General features: G+C 35.5%; 2 protein-coding genes across 7 annotated transcripts in view; both read left to right on the top strand.

Moving 5' to 3' along the window:
• LOC143256216 (leupaxin-like) overlaps positions 1 to 21,739 on the top strand; it is a 40,913-nt gene that overhangs the window by 404 nt on the left and 18,770 nt on the right. Inside the window, exon 1 of one of the 5 annotated variants that reach the window (XM_076513111.1) lies at positions 18,207 to 18,505. The exons of 1 other annotated variant lie outside the window; for it this stretch is intronic. The gene's annotated coding sequence lies outside the window, so the exon portion shown is untranslated. Of the gene's footprint in view, positions 1 to 18,206; positions 18,607 to 21,739 lie in introns of those variants that run through there. 3 more of the 5 variants (XM_076513115.1, XM_076513117.1, XM_076513114.1) reach the window with 3 other exon arrangements.
• On the top strand, positions 1,515 to 12,232 carry LOC143256217 (uncharacterized). 2 transcript variants are annotated; one of them, XM_076513119.1, is made up of 3 exons: positions 1,515 to 4,491; positions 7,963 to 9,520; positions 11,848 to 12,232. In XM_076513119.1, exons 2-3 carry the CDS (start codon positions 9,153 to 9,155, stop codon positions 11,873 to 11,875), a joined length of 396 nt encoding a protein of 131 aa, XP_076369234.1. In that variant the 5' UTR covers positions 1,515 to 4,491; positions 7,963 to 9,152; the 3' UTR covers positions 11,876 to 12,232. The 2 variants fall into 2 exon arrangements, with proteins under 2 accessions (XP_076369234.1, XP_076369233.1); XM_076513118.1 differs by having other exon boundaries at positions 1,515 to 5,637.

Genomic DNA, 21,739 nt, shown 5'->3' with positions numbered 1-21,739 from the left:
AGACATTTTTCAAATTTTTGTTTGTTTGGAAATTTCGCACAAAGCTACTCGAGGGCTATCTGTGCTAGCCGTACCTAATTTAGCAGTGTAAGACTAGAGGGAAGGCAGCTAGTCATCACCACCCACCGCCAACTCTTGGTCTACTCTTTTACCAACGAATAGTGGGATTGACTGCCACATTAAAACGCCCACACGGCTTAAAGTGGAGCATGTGGACTCGCAACCCTCGGATTACGAATCGAATGCCTTAACCACTTAGCCATGGTGTGCCACGGAGGAATAAAACAACATTCAATGCATGTTTTGCTACTTTTTAACACTGTGTTATTAACTGTGCAAAGTAGCACTAACTAGTTTAAGTAAGGTCCACGGAGTGAGACACAAGTGTTAAAGTTAAAATTTCAGGCTTCAAAAGATTACGCAGTTGAAAGTTGTTTAATTTTAAGCATTTGGACAAAATACCACAACAACTGTTAGTATTATCTTGGTAATAGCGACTTTAGCAGAATTTTTCATAAACGTTTTCAATAAAATGTGGTTCCCAGAAACCCTCTGATGACTATGCGTTCATAGTTTCTTAGGTCATTTGCGGACAATGAGTTTTAATTAATGACCCTATAAGTGTTGTACCTCCTCAGTTTTCTGACTCACCAGCCGAAACTGAATTCTAACTTACCCTTCAGTCCCTGTGTCTCAGTTTCTTGGGTCACCAGCCAACATTGAGCTATAACAGACCCTCCAGGTGCTGTGTATCCTCAGTTTCTCTGGTCACTGATCAACACGAAGTTCTAAATGACTTTTCTAGTAGTAATTTTATCGAATTGTATACTAATATTTGTATTTATTGTTTTAAAACATCGTGTTTTAAATAATAAATATTGCTCATTTCGTTTGTGGTGACCTCACGCTAGTACAGCGGTAAGTCTACGGATTTACGACGCTAAAAATCAGGGGTTCGATTCCCCTCGGTGGACTCAGCAGATAGCCCGATCTGGCTTTGCTATAAGAAAACACACATATACACTCATTTGTCGTAAGTTACCCGTTACATAGTTTGTATATCCAAAATCAATTGTTAGTGTTCAAAGCCTTCGGAAATTGCTGAACCGTCGAGGGAAACACTTTTATTAAATACGTTTATTTCTATCATGTTACAATAGCTACTCAACAAAATTATTATTTCTTGAAAAAAAAACTCAAACAAGCTCGAACTGCTGTTACGTTCTTGTTTGAATAACATCCAATTTAACTAAATTCACATATCGATAAATCATGTATATTTTTTACAATTGTACGATAAATGTAGCAAAAAACAGTAACAGACGACAAGTAATAAATAGGGCCCTCTAGTGACAGACAAGTGAAAGTTAAAATAAAGGAGAAAGAGGGGATAAGTAGGTCTGTAAATAGGAACAGTTAGTGAAGTCAAGTGAAGTGTTAGAATACGGAGGCGAGAGTAAGTGGGACAATGGGTTATCTATGTTGTTTCTCTCATAAGCCTTGTTATAAGCACTCGCGATTGGACAACATGATTACCCTTTTCTCTTCTGCTGTAACTTGTGAGAGATTAAGCAAATGTCGAGTTACAGTTTTTCGATGCACTCAGCAGATAGCGCAATGTGGCTTTTCGATAAATAAAAAACACACAGTTTTTTGTCTGCTATAACATGTAAGAGATTAAGCAAATGTTGAGCGTTCCTAATCTGTCGGCCACTGATACCTGCGATCCTCTAGTGTTTCTAGGTTTAAGAATACCCTTTTGTTGAGGCTTTGATCTTGTTATATGCCTAGGACTGAGTGCAAGGAATTTACTGTTCTTATTAACAACAGACAGAACGTTCGTTGATTCACCTTAAGCCTAATTCGCATTGATATACATAAAATAAAATGGATGATTCATCTTAAGCCTAATTTCGAAAGGTATTTCAAAATAGAAACATTCCTAACGTTACCAAGCAACTACAACTGTTCAAAACGTATCTCAATAATATTACAAATGTTTACAGATATATTCTACTTTTAAAATTGATTGAATGAAGAATAATTATGAAACATTTTTAATATTAGTTGGATATAGTAAACAGCTGTTATGTTTGTATAGTGTAGTGTCGAAGAGCTTGGTATTATGTACGTCATTTTGTCTTGAACTTTCTAAATGCTTACGAAGTCACATGCCCAAGTGTTGATTGGGAGGAGGGGGGAGTTCAAAGATGTTACGCATTAGGAACAAGACACGTCGAAGACACGTCGGGAAAGGAAGGGTTTATAGGATAGCTTACTTGGTAGCGCATATGTGTGACGTTAAACCCGAAAAATGTTATGTCGAAAGGAAGACAATAATAAACGTATTTGAGTACAAGAAATTTAAATGTATGAAAGCCGGGGGGATGCCATAGCCCCCACCCACTCTCCATAGTGGTTCACTTTTTGCATAGTTCTCACGTTTGTTTGTTTGTTTGGGAATTTCGCACAAAGCTATCTGTGCTAGCCGTCCCTAATTTAGCAGTGTAAGACTAGAGGGAAGACAGCTAGTCATCACCACCCACCGCCAACTCTTGGGCTACTCTTTTACCAACGAATAGTGGGATTGACCGTCACATTATACACCCCCACGGCTGGGAGGGCCAGCATGTTTAGCGGCACGCGGGCGCGAACCCGCGACCCTCGGATTACGAGTTGCACGCCTTACGCGCTAGGTCATGCCGGGCCCAATAGTTCTCACGTGTTGCGTTGTTCTGAAATGAATATATTTATGAGCTCTTTTTAGCTCATTCACTGTCCCTCCTTCAGCTAAGAGATCGACTGAGTCAGTAAAATAACTAAGAATAACTGTGTACACGTAATATTTTCAATGTTTGTTTCCGCACTATTCATTTCTTGTAACACGTGTTATATTGTGCTTATTGAGCACTTACGTTATACTAGTTTTTGAACAGATAATATACCATAAAACAAACACAGGTATGGGACTAAACAGAGTATTAAACACTACAGACACACACACACATGAAAATAAACATTCACAAATATATCAAGTGGACTCTGAAAATTACAGCAAACAGTGAAAATGAGGTCCAGGTATACAGATAAAACGTGAGCTCGATTACGATCTGTAAAGAAATTTCATTCAAACACTGTTCACTTTGGCTTTATTACTAGGATAGCAGTTAACAATGACGTAAAAATATTGGAACGCAAACAAATACGTACAACAAAGACTTTGGGGTTTTGGGGTTGCGTCCCTAGGGGGCCAAGGCAAACAGGAAACCTCTGGGTATGTCACTGTGGAGTTGGGGTAACCATCAAATCCGCTGGATTCACCATTGGGGCGCGATACAGGCAACCATGTAACTCATAGGTTTCTCCAATGAATCTCATTAATGTTTATAAAACGAAAAAATATTAACGTACTAAAGCTATCTCTTAAAACGTTGAACGGAACGTTCCCACAGTTAGGACCACATACAGATAAAATTATAACAGAATGATTACCGTGCTCTTTTAACAAACAAGACCTGAAATGACCTGGTGATTGGGGTACTTGACTGGCAGTCTGCAGCTCTCGTGTTCGAATCCCGTCATTGGACTCTCTGATCTAAGTGTAACACATTAACCCTTAGTCCATGCCTGGACCAATGATGAAACTAACTAAGTGTAGGCCATGCCTGGACCAATGATAAAAGTAACTAAGTGTACATGTGACTTATGATTTATAACGGGCCTGTCATGGTCTGGTAGTTGAGGCACTCGACACACAATCTACAGGTCGCGAGTTTAAATCCAGTCACCGAATATGCTCACCTTCTCAGCCATAGGGGCATTATTATGTAACGATCAATCCCACTTTTGGTTGGTAAAGAGTAGCTCCAGGGTTTTTATCTCTGATTTATCACCTCTAAATTAGGAATGTTTCGGGTAGCCTTGTGTTAAATAAGTAATACAAGTTAAGAAAATAAAACAATACTACTGACATCGAGGTATCATGATTGCTGTGATATAAAAGGCTATTTAGTGTAGATATTATTAATTAGTTTATTTTATGAATTAATATTTTATTATTGTCTAGTTTTTTATTATAAGAGAGTTAAAAACGGGCGATTGTTGCAAGTTGTTTCTAACTCATTGATATCGAGAATATAGCAAGCAGACGATTAAGTAACAGACATATTACATGGTATGAGATGAGCGGGAAAAGGCAGACACAAGCAATAGCAGAACAAAGTCACGACCGAGGAAATGTTCAAAGTGAAAATAACTGCGGTAGAAGTGATAGGCCTAACATCGAATATGTTAGAATAAGACCAACAGTAGAAAAGGATGACAAGTTATTCCATCATAGAGTGTTTCTAAAATACTTGAATTAGCCTGAGTGACTTCGACGAAAGGAGCAGATGATGTTTTGAAGAAAAAAGATCAAATGAATTCTGCAAGAGCAGTATGTGATTATGTTAACTCGAGACACAGTATGTTAGTGCGATAGAAATAGGAAAGGTAGGTCCGCTTGTCATCTAATATTTTAAAGTAATTGAATAAGCCTAAGTGTAAATACAGGGTGGTCCGTAAGTCCATACCCATCCATATATCTTACGTATTCAGTGTATCTGTGTGCTGTCCCTCATTCTCGCTGCATAATATTATGCGACGACATGTTCTGTGAGACATTTTCTTCAACATAGCAAGGGTTATTGTTCTAAATGCCGCGGTAACAGCTGCCTTCAACTCATCATTAGTATTATAACGTTGTTTAGACACAATATATGGATGGGTAGGGACTTACGGGCCACTCTGTATATATATACTGTTTTGTTGTTGTTATTGGGCTTAGGGTTCTTCTGTGGTAGGTGTCTGTGAATTGTTGGCGATAAATTAAACGATAAATGAACTGCGTGCACTTCGCTTGTTTTCAATCTTATGTACAGGGTGGCCCGTAAGTCCGTACCCATCCATATATTATTATGTTATATTCAATTACGCATATATTATAAATTTGTTTCTTTTTTTCAGAGAAATATGGCCGATTTAAGCCCATTTACACTTGAAAATGTCTCACAGAACATGGCGTCACATAATATTATGTAGCGAGAATGAGGGACAGTACACAGATACACAGGATACATGAGATATATGGATGGGTAGGGACTTACGGACCATCCTGTATATGTTCGAAACTAGTTTAACGAATGTACAACAAATTCTTCACACTATACTGATCATATAGATATCTTAAACATGGCATGGTTCTCTCCTTATGTCCACTTAGGCCTATTCAGCACCAACAATTATTGAGATTCCTAATTGTAGGCTGAAAAGATCAATCAGTGTATTAAATTTAAAAGAAAAAATTCACAAAAGTGTGTTTTTCTATCAAATAAGTTTTCTATGTTTTTTGCTTTTTGAATTTTACGCAAACCTTTACGAAGAATACCTGGACTAACCGCCACTAGTTTAGCACTGAAAAGCTGGAGAGAAGGCGGATAGTCATCACCACCCACCGCCAACTTTTGGGCTACTATTTTACCTTTGAACAGAGGCGTCGAGAGGCAGGTCGGACCCCGGGGACAATTATGTCTACCGCGCCCATTTTTTAAGTCTTCATAAATTCATGGTACATTCATGGACGTATGAAGAATGTTTCTGGTGAGCGGAAGTCAAATGTGTTGAGAATTTACATTTTCTGAGGCAAAACGATTTCCCGCAGTACTGCGATTTTTCCTTAAGTACATTATGAAAATAAGAGTACGTTATTTTTATCCCATATTTTCCCGGGACTGTAGCTCCCCCTGGCCCCCTCTCGTCAGACCTGCCTATGAATAGTGAGATTGAGTGCACATTATAACGTCAACCATAATACTCATAAAATGTATAGTTGTTACTGATATTTGTAAACATCTGACTGTAATAGAAAATTTGGTGTCGTAGTCGAGCTACACCTGTGTTTTACTGTCCACGTATACTGGCTTTTGTGTTAGAAGTTTTAATATTGTTCGTTCTATTTTCACAGACGTAACAGAAGTAGCACTGTGAATATATTATTTGAATAAAAATGATAAGTTAGCTGCTCAAAGCTTTCTGGCTTCCCCTAACTCGATATATTTTTGTTATTCGTTACAAAAAACAGTGTGGGATGCCTGTAATAATGTGCGCTTTAGTGCAGAGAAAGGACACAGTTTCAGATGTTAAAAAGCTAGAACAATCTCTTGCTGGTGCATAGACCAGTCGAAACCATCTTCGTTTTAGAGAAAACTTTATATACAACTATAACAAGCAAATAACTTAAGATACTATTTAAAATATAAGAAAAGGTCTTTAACACATCACCCGAAAAGCAAATCGTTTTTTCTAATCATAACATCTTCATATATACATTAAGATTTTTATGAGAGAAAGGACAACGAATCTAGTAATTAGTACCCTGATCCAAGTCGGTGTATTTAATGTTGTTATGGAAATATTAAGGTATGATTCATTACCATTAAAGTTTATATACAACTATAACAAGCAAATAACTTAAGATACTATTTAAAATATAAGAAAAGGTCTTTAACACATCACCCGAAAAGCAAATCGTTTTTTCTAATCATAACATCTTCATATATACATTAAGATTTTTATGAGAGAAAGGACAACGAATCTAGTAATTAGTACCCTGATCCAAGTCGGTGTATTTAATGTTGTTATGGAAATATTAAGGTATGATTCATTACCATTAAAGTTGTTGGGGAAAGCTTAAGTTGTAATGTGCTATCATTAAAAACAATAGGGTAAGTTGTTTATTTATTATTGCACACTTGCTGTTGTGTATCAGTAAAACAAATCACCCCCAATGGGACAGCGGTAGGTTACAGACTTACAACGCTAGGATCCGGGGTTCGATTTCTCGCGGTTAACACAACAGATAGCATAATGTGGCTTTGATGAAAAACAAAAACGAGTCCACAAAGAAAAGTAAAAACAGTTTAAAGATTGCAATAAGAGCGGTGTGTGTGTGGGTTAAACAGGGTGTGATGTAAACCATTTCGTCAGTAAGAGCGGTGTGTGTGTGGGTTAAACAGGGTGTGATGTAAACCATTTCGTCAGTATTAGTCCTTGTTATAAATTATACATTTTTTATCAGTTTGTAGCTCCACATTTTATATCGAAGTTATTATCTTTACACTTTTAGAAGGTCTCAGTTTGGAAGTGTTAAAATATAAACTTGTAGTTGTGCGTATTAAAAAAACACGAAAAACGTACCCTTACAAAAAACACACGAAACACTTTCCCTTACAAAAAACATGAAAAACTTACCCTTACAAAAAACACACGAAACACTTTCCCTTACAATATTAATATTCATGTATTGTTTGCAATAATAAAACTTGTCTTAAACTTCAGTTATGATAAGAATAAAATTATAATGTTTTAATTTAAGATTTTGATATAAAATACTTCCTGTCGTCCTGATAAACTAATGTAACAATTATTACACACTTTACGTACGTCATGTTAGGCTTGTGTTACTATAATTAATTCTAAGTATGAGTAGACGATTTGCTTTTGTTTTGTACATTTGCTAGTATATTACACACTTTACGTACGCCATGTTAGGCTTGTGTTACTATAATTAATTCTAAGTATGAGGAGACGATTTGCTTTTGTTTTGTACATTTGCTAGTATATTACACACTTTACGTACGCCATGTTAGGCTTGTGTTACTATAATTAATTCTAAGTATGAGGGGACGATTTGCTTTTGTTTTGTACATTTGCTAGTATATTTTTACCACAGTTATAGTTTCAGCCAAACCCAGGCTAGGTAGATATTGTGTAACATTTTAAGACACAAGCCTGTAGTCGTTATTTCTGTTTTTTTTTTTTTTTGTGTTTTAAAGTTATATATATATACTAGCCTCTTCAGGGGGAAGAGAGCCATTATTATCTTATTCATCACCTAGAAGGACTTACTGTTCTATTTTTTTATAGCGAATCAGCGTGTGAGTCTGTGTTCGTATGCCGTTTCGTGGAAGGCTTACCTCGCAACCTTAGAATCATCTTACAAATCGACATAGTTACATTTTAGACACTGGCATAACATAGAAGCTCACTGTTATCGTACAACTTGAAGAAAGAACAAACATTCTTATCACAAGACTCGAAGAAAGAACAAACATTGTTATCACAAGACTCGAAGAAAGGACAAACACTGCTATCACATGACTCGAGGAAAGAATTGTTTGTTTTGAAGTTCGCGCAAAGCTACACGAGGGCTATCTGCGCTAGCCGTCCCTAATTTAGCAGTGTAAGACTTGAGAGAAGGAAGATAGTCATCACCACCCACCGCCAACTCTTGGGCTACTCTTTTGCCAAAGAATAGTGGAATTGACTGTCACATTATAACGCCCTCACGGCTGAAAGGGCGAGCATGTTTGGTGTGAGGGGGATTCGAACCCACGACTCTTGGATTACGAGTCGAGTGCCTTAACCATCTGGCCATGCCGGGTCTTCGAGGAAAGAACAAACTGTTATAAAGCAAATTTAGGAAGGAACAAACACTGTTATCGTACGACTTGAGGAGAGAACAAACTGTTATTATACTCATTAAGAAAAGAACAAACACATACGACTTTCAGTTTATGTTCTGTACAATAAATGTCTTGTCCTGGTTACTTATTTAACCAATATTACTCCAGAAATACAAGATATTTTAACCAACTTGTTCAATACATTTTACCCGAAGTTATTTGTAGGTGTCTCAGAAAAATAATCGAAGAAAGCTTATTTTCAGTTTAGATATGTGTGTTGACCACGTGAATCATATCTTTACCGACTGGATTATCCTGTGTTGTGTACATACTTAGAACACGTATATATAGATTAGTACAATATAGATATGTATGTATCACATTGTACACTCGTTCTCATTTTGTACATGTCTTTAGAACACGTACATATAGATTATTATAATAGTGGTATGTGTGTTTTTCACGTGAATCATTTAATTCTAACTCTATACTAAGCCGTCAAATTCAGCGAAAGTTTGGATGGAATATTAATTGAAAAATATGGCGATGTCATAATTCTCTATTCCACGTTTTGTTATTGTTGTCAGTTCCACCAATCCGCTGTGGAGGTTTATTTAGATATGGACTAAAGGCTGTTAAATAAGGTTAAAAATGTTCAAAGTTTGTTATTCTTCATCCCACCGAGATATGTCAGGTTTAGGAACTTTCTATCCTATTGTTATTTACCAGAAAAGTGCTTATCCTAACGATGTGAAAACTGTACCACGTTTCGTGATTGTGAGGCGAACCATAAAGGTAATGACCCATTATCCCAGAATGCCTCCACGGGTGGTGAGTGAGGCCCTTAACACCTTACGAACCATAGATTGTAAACTGCATAAAGCTAGTGGGTGTGTGCTCGATGGACGAGAAAACCGGCACAGAATGAAATGTCACAGAGTAGGTGGCGCTGTGACGTGTAATAATGGTGTATCTGAACATATTGCTGTGACAGCGTTAAACCTTGGACTTGGAGAGAGGTAAAAATATTACCATTTTTAAGATACTTATCTTTGTGAAAACTGAATAATAATAATTCTGTTTTACAGAGTTTATAAAAACAGAATGTTACAACCAGAACTCTCACTACAACACAATTTGATGAGTTTATAAAAACAGGATTTCACAACCAGAACTCTCACGACAACACAATTTAATGAGTTTATAAAAACAGGATTTCACAACCAGAAATCTCACCACAACACAATTTGATGAGTTTATAAAAACAGGATTTCACAACCAGGGTTCTCACCACAACACAATTTGATGAGTTTATAAAAACAGGATTTCAGAACCAGGGCTCTCACCACAACACAGTTACTGAGTTTATAAAAACAGGATTTCACAACCAGAACTCTCACCACAATACAATTTGATGAGTTTATAAAAACAGGATTTCACAACCAGAACTCTCCTACAACACAATTTAATGAGTTTATAAAAACAGGATTTCACAACCAGAACTCTCACAACAACACAATTTGATGAGTTTATAAAAACAGGATTTCACAACCAGAACTCTCACGACAACACAATTTGATGAGTTTATAAAAACAGGATTTCACAACCAGGGTTCTCACCACAACACAATTTGATGAGTTTATAAAAACAGGATTTCACAACCAGGGTTCTCACCACAACACAATTTGATGAGTTTATAAAAACAGGATTTCACAACCAGGGCTCTCACCACAACACAATTTGATGAGTTTATAAAAACAGGATTTCACAACCAGGGCTCTCACCACAACACAGTTACTGAGTTTATAAAAACAGGGTTTCACAACCAGAACTCTCACAACAACACAATTTGATGAGTTTATAAAAACAGGATTTCACAACCAGAACTCTCACGACAACACAATTTGATGAGTTTATAAAAACAGGATTTCACAACCAGAACTTACTGAGTTTATAAAAACAGGATTTCACAGCCAGAACTCTCACTACAACACAATTTGATGAGTTTATAAAAAACAGGATTTCACAACCAGGGTTTTCACCACAACACAATTTGATGAGTTTATAAAAACAGGATTTCACAACCAGGGTTCTCACCACAACACAATTTGATGAGTTTATAAAAACAGGATTTCAGAACCAGGGCTCTCACCACAACACAATTTGATGAGTTTATAAAAACAGGATTTCACAACCAGAACTCTCACGACAACACAATTTGATGAGTTTATAAAAACAGGATTTCACAACCAGGGTTCTCACCACAACACAATTTGATGAGTTTATAAAAACAGGATTTCACAACCAGGGTTCTCACCACAACACAATTTAATGAGTTTATAAAAACAGGATTTCACAACCAGAACTCTCACGACAACACAGTTACTGAGTTTATAAAAACAGGATTTCACAGCCAGAACTCTCACTACAACACAATTTGATGAGTTTATAAAAAAAGGATTTCACAACCAGGGTTCTCACCACAACACAATTTGATGAGTTTATAAAAACAGGATTTCACAACCAGAACTTTCACCACAACACAGTTGTTCAGTAAAAAAACACTATTTTTTCAACGAAATCCTCATGACAGTGATGTCAAATGGGACTAAGGCATTGGGTGGCTTAGGTTTTAAGAGAAGTACTCTGATTGTAAATAAATGAAAAATGTTTCCGAGGTAAAAAAAAGTCTTTATCTCTGCTGTATTCCCCGTAAAGCACATATTTTTACAAAACCATAAAGAACTAGACAAAACGATTATTTTTAAAATTTTGAAGAAAAATATGGTTATTCAGTTTTTATGTTGAAACTTCATAAGATCTTGACAAAAACAATTTAAGTGTTTCTGCCAAACTCACTGAAATCCATAAGCACGAGAGGAGCTGTGATGTTAGGGGAAGAGAGAGTGACAGCGCAAACATGATTTGTATGAGTTACAAAGTTTATTTCAGAATTTTTGCATAAAGCTACACAAAGACCCGTCTGCGCATGCCTTGATTTGAAACTGTCAGGGTAGAAGAACAGCAGAGGCTCACAGTACCCACGGCAAATTCTTAGGCTGCTCTTGTTCGGGATGTGGCCGTCGTTCTTATGGTGCACACACGCGTTTTTACGGCAAAGAGACGCGATCCATGAACCCTCGATTCTATAGACACACACACACACTAATTGCCATAACATTTATTACTACTATTTTCTTAGGTATTATATATATATATATATATGTCACAAGCTAATTTTAAAAATTTTACCTTTGCAACTAGTGATGCAAAATATATACCTACCTCATAACCGACACGATATTTTTTATTTAAAAATAAATAAAATAACAGTTGATATTTTCAGATTTATCGACAACGTCGGAGACTTCTAGCGTTCTGACATAGCTGACCCTAGTTCTAAACAACTTTAGCGATTAGTAACTTTACACATTTTGAAAAACTGGGACATACAGCTTTCAAGGAGCTACCAGTACTTGAATTTAACAAAACTAGGTAATCAAGTGGATTTTAAGTTTTCAGGAACAAAATAGTTTGTTTGAAGCACGAACTACGCAATGGGTTATCTGTGAGCTGCCCAACGTGAGCATCAAAACCCAGTTGTTATCGTTATGTGTCCCATATCTATCGTTGGACCACAGAGGGGCTAGATGCAAGGATTTGTATTTATATATATATCATAATTTACGAGGCATTTTCTTATCTTCTACCTAATTTTGATTTAATAAAAAACACCGGTTTTTAAACAATTTTTTTCGTTTAATTTGTTTTTTTCTTACTTTTTCAAATCTGTCCCGTGTAACCGATTTACTTATTTTTACCAACTGTGCTGTAAAGTGTGCAAACTTTACTTGATAGAACCTTAAATTTGTTTTATAAAAACCCTATATAGTCAGTGATAAAAGATTATTTGAGATTTTGAATAAAACTTACAGTAGTAACTAATCTAGCATACAAGCACAAATACTTCATAGTTACTGTATATATATGACCAGGCGGAGTTTGATGTTATTGTGCTCGAACTGTGAATCTGAGGGTTCATAGTTTACGGTCCGTTGCTACAAAAACGTTCTGTGCACTTTAAAGGTGAAGATGCATTATAATAGTAACGATCAAATTCAATTATTCGTCCACACAAAAGGCTTTCAAATGTTGGCGGGAAGTGCTGTTGGCTATCTGTCTAACTTATCTCTAGCATATCAATTAAAAATTACGGACGCTATGTTCAGATAGAGCACTTTATAGATATGCGCGAAAATTCTAAAACAAACAAGCAGAACGCACTAACTGCGCCATCGGTCGGTAAACATTTTGTATAATATAAATAGAGTTAATTTTATTGAAAGGTTGAAGAAAAAATTTAATTTCGAAAATAATAATATTGGACAAAAACCTACAAAGTAACACTATATCTTCAGAACGGCTGGTATGGGTATTAACGCTTTTACTGATAAGCAGCGAACAACGTTTCGACTTTTCTAGGTCATCTTCAGGTTAACCTGAAAACGTTGTTCTCTGCTTATCAATACAGGTGTTAATACCCATACCAGCCGTTCTGAGATACATTTTTATTTCAAGTGGGTTTCTCGTCATCTCGTCAACACTGTTGGATTGTTGAATTATTTTGTATAGAAGGCGACAGATGGCAGCAGAGTAGTTTTGAAATTTCAAATAATATTAAGGAAAAAAAGATGTTTTACTCTTTGTTTAAAATACTATTGTTGTGGAACTTCGAACTCTTGAACTATTTTTGTATCAAGAAAACATTCAACCTGAAGATTTCAAGTCAAAATTAATTTGAAATATCATTTTCTGAGATGCACCTGAAACGTAATCTACTATATATTTTTCCCCTAAATGGTTCGACACATTTTTCGTTTAAAGTCTTTCTATACTTTCGACCAACTTTATAACATTAATTATGAACAGTTTCCATATTTTATCTTTGTCAACAACTATTCTAAGTAACATATTCAGGAGGGACAACTTCCAACTTTTACAAGTGTTTGTGTTATACATACATATAGAAACAAGTCGCTTTTACACACTGTGAAGTGAAGTCATTTGGTAATACCACAATTTACAGAAGCTTGGCCTTTGTTTTGAAATACATTGAATTAATTTAAAATTGTGACACCCGTAGTAGCGTCTTTCCTGAATAATTTTCTGAGTGTGTTCTTTTTTCTTTTGTAAAACCGACAGTTTAGTTTTTCGTGGCTGTTGGAATATCACATTAATAGAGAGCTCGTCCACAGCTTTATTATGTTATTTATTTGTTAATCTGAAGTTACACAATGAGCTCTCTGTTTCCTGCCCATGACAGAGTATCTAGACCCGACTTTTAGCGTTATAAGCCCTCAAACCGTTGAGCCACTGAAGAATTATTAACGTTGTAAATATGCAACTGAACCCAGGATGGACAGGTAGTTACAGCACTTGTAATCTGAGGTTCGCGGGTTAGAGTCCCCGTTATACCAAAAATGCTCGCTCTTTCAGCTGTGAGAAGCGTTATAATGTTTTAGTCGATCCCTTTATTCAGTGATGTAAAAACTACACTGACAAACACCACACCAACATTATTTATAAAATACAATGTGATAACTGCCATGACTTCTATATTGGAGAAACAAGTAGAAAAATGGAAACCAGATTCAAAGAACATAAAAAGTCATCTTCACACGTTTTCGAACACTGCAAGTCGAATAAACACAACATAACCATAGAAAACACTCAAATACTAAACAAAGAAACAAACATAAACAAACGCAAAATTAAAGAAGCCTTACTTATGCAACAACTTAAACCCAAAATAAACCAATATAAAGGAACGCCTTTATACCTATATTAAATATAATAAAATAAAATTATATATTCAAACATCTGTCACCGCCCTCTACATTCCGACACTCAGTTACACAACCCCTTCCTAACAAGTGGTCAGCTTCTGGTCAGTTACCTTCTTTCTTTGTGAACCTGACGATGACCGAAGAAGGTCGAAACGTTGTTCGCTCTTCTACGTAAAATATTTTTTCAACCCAAACGAGCCGTTTTTGCAAATATAAATCCCTTTATTCGTTGGTAAAAAAGTAGGCTAAACATTGTGTGTGATGATGACTATTTGCCTTTCTTCTAGTCTTACACTGTTGAATTTAGGACGGTTAGCGTAGATAGCCCTTACGTAGCTTTACGTTAAATTAAAAAGAACAAAAATGCAAGTACACGTAATCTGAATGACGCAGGAAAAGACTTAATTCTGCGGTAATCAGGTACATCGACATCCAGTAAGTATCCCAATGTTCCCGCATTACACAAGGTTCAGGGAAGAAACCCAAGACCGAAAGCAAAGGAACAACAAGTGAAGAAATCTGTATTTACAATTATGCGTGTCCATATTCAATGACAAACTAAGTGGATTCTTATTTTTTGTTGTGATTGAGAAATTTTCAAACATGTCCGCATAGGATAAATATAGAATAAAATACTACACTAGAAAGTCATACAAAAGGTCTCTAATTTAACAGTGTAAGACTAGAGGGAAGGCATCACCACCCACAGCTGAAAGGGCAAGCATGTTTGGTGTGACGAGGATACGAACATGGAATCCTCGGATTACGAGTCGAGTGCCTTAACCACCTGTTATCTTGTTTACAAAATAATCGACCTAACTAATTTGAGGCATAAAAATGTTTAAAACCCGTTCCTGATATGACTTTCCTTCTGCTGTAAGAGACATCCCTGTATCCACCCTCGTGTAATGGTTGAATTTAGTTTAACAGTTGTACTAACGTGGGTAATCAGTGATCACGGCACTGTATCTATTATACTTGTATCCAACTAATCAATATGCTATGGAAATACAATACTGTATCCATAAAGATTCAAAGATAGACAACAATTATGTTAAATGATTAAAAAGAAATATTCTACTAACAGCTACAGTTCGATGTTCGTCATTACTTGGATTTCATTTTATTCATTCATTATAATATATTTTCAATAGGTCTAGCACCTACCTAGTTTTAGCAGTAACTATAATTTTATAATCATTTGATAGAACAAAACAATCCCTACCATCTGTGACTACCTATTTTATTATTTTTCTATGTGAAATTTAAAAGTAAAAGAAATTATAATTCTAGCGTAAACAATGTTATTATTCCTTTAAGTTAGCTCTCTTACAAATTCGAGTTATCTTTTTAAAAAACTTAATTACACGGTAAAACAGAAGTTACCAACCAGTATAAGATGAACATTAAGTGACTATAACGTGTAGAATACTCAATGCTTTGTTCACTATAGGGACAGCGGTGAATCTACGTATTTACAACGTAAAATACAGGGTTCGGTTCTTCGCGGTGGACATAGCATATGGCCCAAAAGTGGCTTTGCTTTCAAACAAACACTATATAACCGGTATCTTTAGAGAATCGACCCATATATTATGTATGAAGAGAAGGGATAACCATAAATATGTACATATTATCAGAAGTTAGATATAAAGAACTAACTGGCATAGTTACTCTATTTCCGATATATACGACACTTTTCAACTATCCAGAGCGTCCCAAAGTCGAAAATCGGTGAATAACCAAAGCCTAGGTTTCTTATTTTCGTTCGCTGTCATCTTTCATCAATAGGCCTAACACTTGCCTTGTTCTAGCAATAACTATAATCTTACATAATCATTTGATAGAACGAAACAATTTCCACGATCTTTGACAATCTATTTTATTATTATTTTATGTGAAATATATAAAGCTTTAGAATACACTCTGTAACCTATTAACCCCCGTGTGTTATATTATAAAAAAGTAAACAAATATGTATTATGAAAATAGTTTATCGCTAGATTACAAAAATTCAGATGAATCTGGCTACTGAATTTGAAAAAAGGAACCAATGAAGACAGAGATGGAAATAGACAGATCACCTGATTGGCTAAGGATCACATAGCGGACTAAACTGTCTTGACTTTACTTTGAGAATAACATTTCTACGTTACTGGCTTCCTCAATGATAAAACAAACAGAGCCAGAATTTCCAATCGTAAAACGTTACCTTATTGTAAAATAGTCCTTAAAGTAATATTCTAAAGTAAGCTAAAGGAAACTTGTTATGATAAAAGTTGAGATTCTATTAAAACACCAAGCTAGTAGACAAAGTGTGAAAGACAGTTGTGTGGGGATTATATTTAGTTAAGTAGCCAACCCTACATAGTTGTCTATTTAGTGATAATATTTTTACTATATGCTCGTAAATATTTCATTTGTCATGCATCTCAACTAAATAAAATCCATGATAGAATTACAAGTAATTGAAAAACATTTATAAAGTTCTAGGGAGAATGTCGTAGCTTCTCTAGAGCGAAAAGGAACAAGATAATGGAACTTATAAATAACCAGAAATAATTACTTGGTACATAACGTATGCAACAACAAATCCAATATTCTGGTTTTGTTATGACGTGAGTAGGTCAACCCACGTGCTCAAAAAGAGTCTCGACCAGATGTTGAAGGTAAGGAGTGTTAGTGACAGTCGTGTGGGCGCTTGGAGACAAGAAAGTAGAAAACGTACATCCACGAAAACCTACGTCACAAAATTAGTAAGACACGTCATTAATAGAGGATTTGTTAAAGTTCCACGTTTATGTATGAAACAGTCAGTTAATGTTTATACTGCTACTGATTAGTAAATGCTGCTTATAACTGTTAGCAAACACTGGTTACCATGTGTTAATAAACATTGATTATGTGTTAATAAATATTGGTTATCACCTGTTAGTTAACACTGATTACCATGCGTTAGTAAACTCTGATTACCATGTGGTAGTAAACACTATTGACCACGTGGAAAATATACTTATTTTTATTCAAAGTGTTTAAACAAATTGCAAATAGTCCCCCTCTACTCCCCGTAACGAGAACTTGTGTGTAAAATATCTCTGAACGACCCCAGTACAATGGAAAATTATGATTTATGTGAACTAAGGGACGACTAATATTTCAACATTCGTGTAGTAACAACAATAATATATTAATGGGTGGACTGGTTATATTTCACTGTTGTGGTACACAAGAAGCTAATGTTAGTGTATTATTCAACTTACGGTTAGCAATAATGTACCGATTATGTCTTTCATGTACTAAATAAAACAAGTTAACATCTGTTAGTATATCTCTCTGTGTGTTAGATTTCATATCTATTTGTACATAACTCCGTGTGTCATTTTTCATATCTCTTGATACGTCACTCTGTGTGTTAGGTTTCAAAGCTGTTGATACATCACACTATGTGTTAGATTTCATATCTATTGGTACATGACTCTGTGTGTTAGGTTTCATATCTCTTGATAAATCACTCTGTGTTAGGTTTAATTTCTATTGGTACATCACTCTCTGTGAAGGTTCATATCTCTTGCTATATTTTTTATCAGCTTGGTTCCACCAGTCTCACCACGTGCATGGAATGCGCGTTATCTAAGATAAACTAATAATTAATGTTTACAATAATCTCGTTTTCAGGATTATTTGAATGTTATTTTTTTCATTTGACTGAGGGGTAATTTTTTCTCAACTTTTAATATACTTAAGGTTAAAAATACCTAAAAACTATAACATCTCTAACCAGCGTTTGATAAACGCGAGCTGTCAGAGAATTTTGGGTCTGCTTTCGGCTACACGGGATGGGCAGCTAAGACAAACAGGCGGGATCGTGCTTTGCTCAGAGTCTTATGGTGAGCGTGTACTCCAAATAAGGCAAAAGTGCGCGTGGTTCCAGAAGACGTATGTTGACTTAGTCTTTAGACACACTTTCCTCAGTAGTGTAGCCTGACATTCTTACACATGTTTGTACGCTGACTAGGTTAGACGGAAGGCAATTTGGTACCAGAGGGCGTTCGTTATAAACGGTTATACTTCAAGTAGTATTACAAATAGTAACGTCTTTTTCGGCCGATCTTTGTATTTTGGGTGTTACAACAGCACTCGGCAGAACGGAACAGCTTGGTATGTATGTTTAAATTAGATTTCAACAGCTAAGTAAGGACGTTTAAGTCAGACTTCAATAGCTATACGTAAGCATGTTTAAGTCAGACATTAATAACTAGGTAAGCAATTTTAAGCTAAGACATTAATAACTAGGTAAGCAATTTTAAGCTAAACTTCATTGGCTGATTAAGCATTTTAAAGCCAGACTTCAATGGCTATAAGTAAGTACGTTTAAGTTAGCCGTCCCTAATCTGTAAGTGATAAGTCAGCGGGAAGGAAGTTAGTCAATACCACCCGTCGCCAACTCTTGGACTACTCTTTACCAGTGAATAATGGGATTGATCGTAACATTATAACGCCCCCTAGGCTGAAAAGGCGACGTTTCGAACCCACGATCTTCAGCTTGTCGGTCGAGCACCATAACCAACAGTCCCTGGTGTATTTGGTAACTTATAAGTGTGTTGTTGACCAGTTTACTGTTTGGGTACTGTTGTAATGGTAATGTGTATCATAAACTTGCTGGCAAATGTATTTTTGTGCACTGTTTTATTAGGTGATGTGTATTCTTAGTTTGATGATAAAGTGTAAATTTGAGCATTGTTGTATTTGACAGTTCGTGTGTCTAATCTTGTGCTAGTTAGCCACGTCACATTTCTGGTTATCTTAAACAGCTATGTATCGTTTTTGTATTCATCGTTATCTCCCAGAAAACGACCTCTCTTATAACAAATTAATTGTACTAAATTAAGAATATATTTTTACTCCTAGCGGTGTTTACAATACAAAAGCAACCGTGTTCATGTGTTTAAGCTGTTTATGTAATAAAGAATTAAAATTCTTGAAGGCATATTTTCTAGAATGTTGAGTTTGCGTTTTCATTTTCGTTTATTTAGTAACCATCTGAATTTGGTAACTTTTCGCTAGTTTTAGACTTAGACGACACAACATAGAAGCGAGTTAAGAGATTTAGTCTAGGATTTGTTTGCGTTGAGAGAAAAGGTATTATTTTGTAGTTTATCAATGTTTTTGCCACAGTTTTAGGCATAACGTTCCAGTAAATATGACAACCAAGTTTTAATATTCATTACTTAGGATAAAATGGAGGCAAATTACATTATAGTGTGACATTTTTGACACTCGGTGAACATGTTTACAAAATAATTTTGAGCTACAAGTTTAAAGGTTACTTGTGATAAAATATATTTTTTAATACAGTTGCCAAGAGAGTTGAAAAAATCATAACAGAACATATGAAAGGTTGGACATGACAAAAATAACTTGGGACAAGTGGTAAATCCAAGAATAGATTGGGCCTCGTTCTCACCAAAATAGGTGTTCAGTGGTTAGGGAGAGGAAATAAGATAGTGGTTATAAACCAGAAAGAATTCTAAAACATTTCAGTAAAATAATGTTGTTATTAACAGTTATTTGTAATCAGTAACTAGATGACGATTCTTTGAATGTTTAGTTCCTAAATATGATATAATAATCAGTAAAGGAGAAACATGAAGTTCTTGTCCGATATCAAAGGTAGAAATTAGATATACCAACGGATGAACCCAAATATAAGATATATATTAAGTAAAATATAGCGAATACTCACTACATAACTCAAGAAAGAAAGAAAAAAAAAAAAAACACGGAATATGAAACAGAAATACATAACACATCGTCACGTGACATGAGCACCACTTGTGTTAACGTTGTACTACGACTTTGTTGGGCCTGCCCGAGGGTGATTGTTAAGTCTGAGGGCTTACAGCATTCAATTGTGTTTCGATACTTGTGGTGGGCGTTTAAAAACAAAACAACCCTTCTCATTAGACAGTGTAAATATGTAATGAGCGAATAATCATCCAGAGTGGAATGCAAATATTTTTTTTTTATGATGACTGCATGTCATATAAGGAATGATGAACAGTGTGATTACTACAAAGACAATCACTGTATTATTGTTTCATGTTTTATCAGAACTACCAAACTAGTTTTGAGTTCTATTGTCGAGTTTGAATTGAATCAGTCTGTCTCTCGTTTCGTCTGCAGAATGTCTCCCCACCATTTAGTAATATTTGATAAAAGCAACCGAAATACCACCTACGTTGTGTCCATAGGACTATCATATTCACCATATATGTGAGTGAACTGTCGTTGTTCCATATTTAACATTTCAGAAATATATATCGTCTTTTCCTTCTTCGTCTATCTTTTTGCTTTTATCTGATGTAAAATCAGGCAATAAAACCTAGTTTTAAAATGCACATGCGCCAACGAGACGTATTACAAGATGTTTACAGTTAGTCGATTTTGATTATTTTGTTTGGCGTATTAATAGCAGATTCGAGTGTAACGTGAGAGTTGTTTTGATAGTTTACACATCTGTCTTAACTACTTTTGTCGTCTCTATATTTATAAAATACAAAGGTAGTAAAAAGACACGACTATGTTATTACCTCGGTTATCCATTTAAAATTTATTCTTTGTCCGACACTGCATTTTTGTGAATACTTTAAAACTTATATGCGGAATATCACCCCATCCTATTCCCATTGGCTTAGCGGTAAGTCTCAAGGCTTATAACGGTAAGAAACGAGTTTCGATACCGTCGTGACCACAACACAGACAACCCATTGTGTAGCTTTGTGCGTATGTACAAATAAGCAAACTTATCACAGTACCTGAGTGTTACTGAGATAACAAGCTGTTGTCATCTGTTTATTTTGAGTTATCATTTATGTGAAATACGTGCTTGTGACGACATAATACCACAAGTGTTATAAATCACATCTTGCAGCTTCTCTGTTTCGTGGGTACATAGAGCATTTGGCCAACAAATGCGGAAAGGAAGTGACGTAGAAAAAGAAAATGTCCGCTCACACGGAAGTCTGCTGTTCGTTGAGTTCGTGCGAAGTAAAAGAAAAAAAAAAAATCTAAAAACAAGAAACGTCTGAAAGATAAAACCATTTCCGCCAACATGTAAGAAGTTTGTAGTTTGTTGAAACAGATAAAATCAGTTTCTTGAAACTTTATGACGAAAACCTTGTTTATAATAAAAATACGTGAGATAAAAGTACAGACTTGGAGCCTATCGATGTAAAGAAACAACTTTGTTTCCTAGAAACTAATCCAATAACATTAGTCATCCTGGTGTCAAGAAACAACTTTGTTTCCTGGAAACTTATCCAATAACATTAGTCATCCTGGTGTCAAAAAACGGAAACGTTGGCGGATTTTAAACGTTGCTATTATTTTAAA

This window comes from Tachypleus tridentatus, chromosome 7 (genome assembly GCF_004210375.1).
Source record: "Tachypleus tridentatus isolate NWPU-2018 chromosome 7, ASM421037v1, whole genome shotgun sequence".
NCBI lineage: Eukaryota > Metazoa > Arthropoda > Merostomata > Xiphosura > Limulidae > Tachypleus > Tachypleus tridentatus.
Note: the sequence above shows the minus strand (reverse complement) of the source record. Positions and strands in the feature narration are given on the sequence as shown.

Bases quoted from the DNA above. Each gene is read 5' to 3' on its own strand.
- LOC143256217 (XM_076513119.1), top strand. From the start codon at position 9,153: ATGTTCAAAGTTTGTTATTCTTCATCCCACCGAGATATGTCAGGTTTA. The intron at 9,521-11,847 runs GTAAAAATATTA...TGATATTTTCAG, and splicing joins AACCTTGGACTTGGAGAGAG to ATTTATCGACAACGTCGGAG.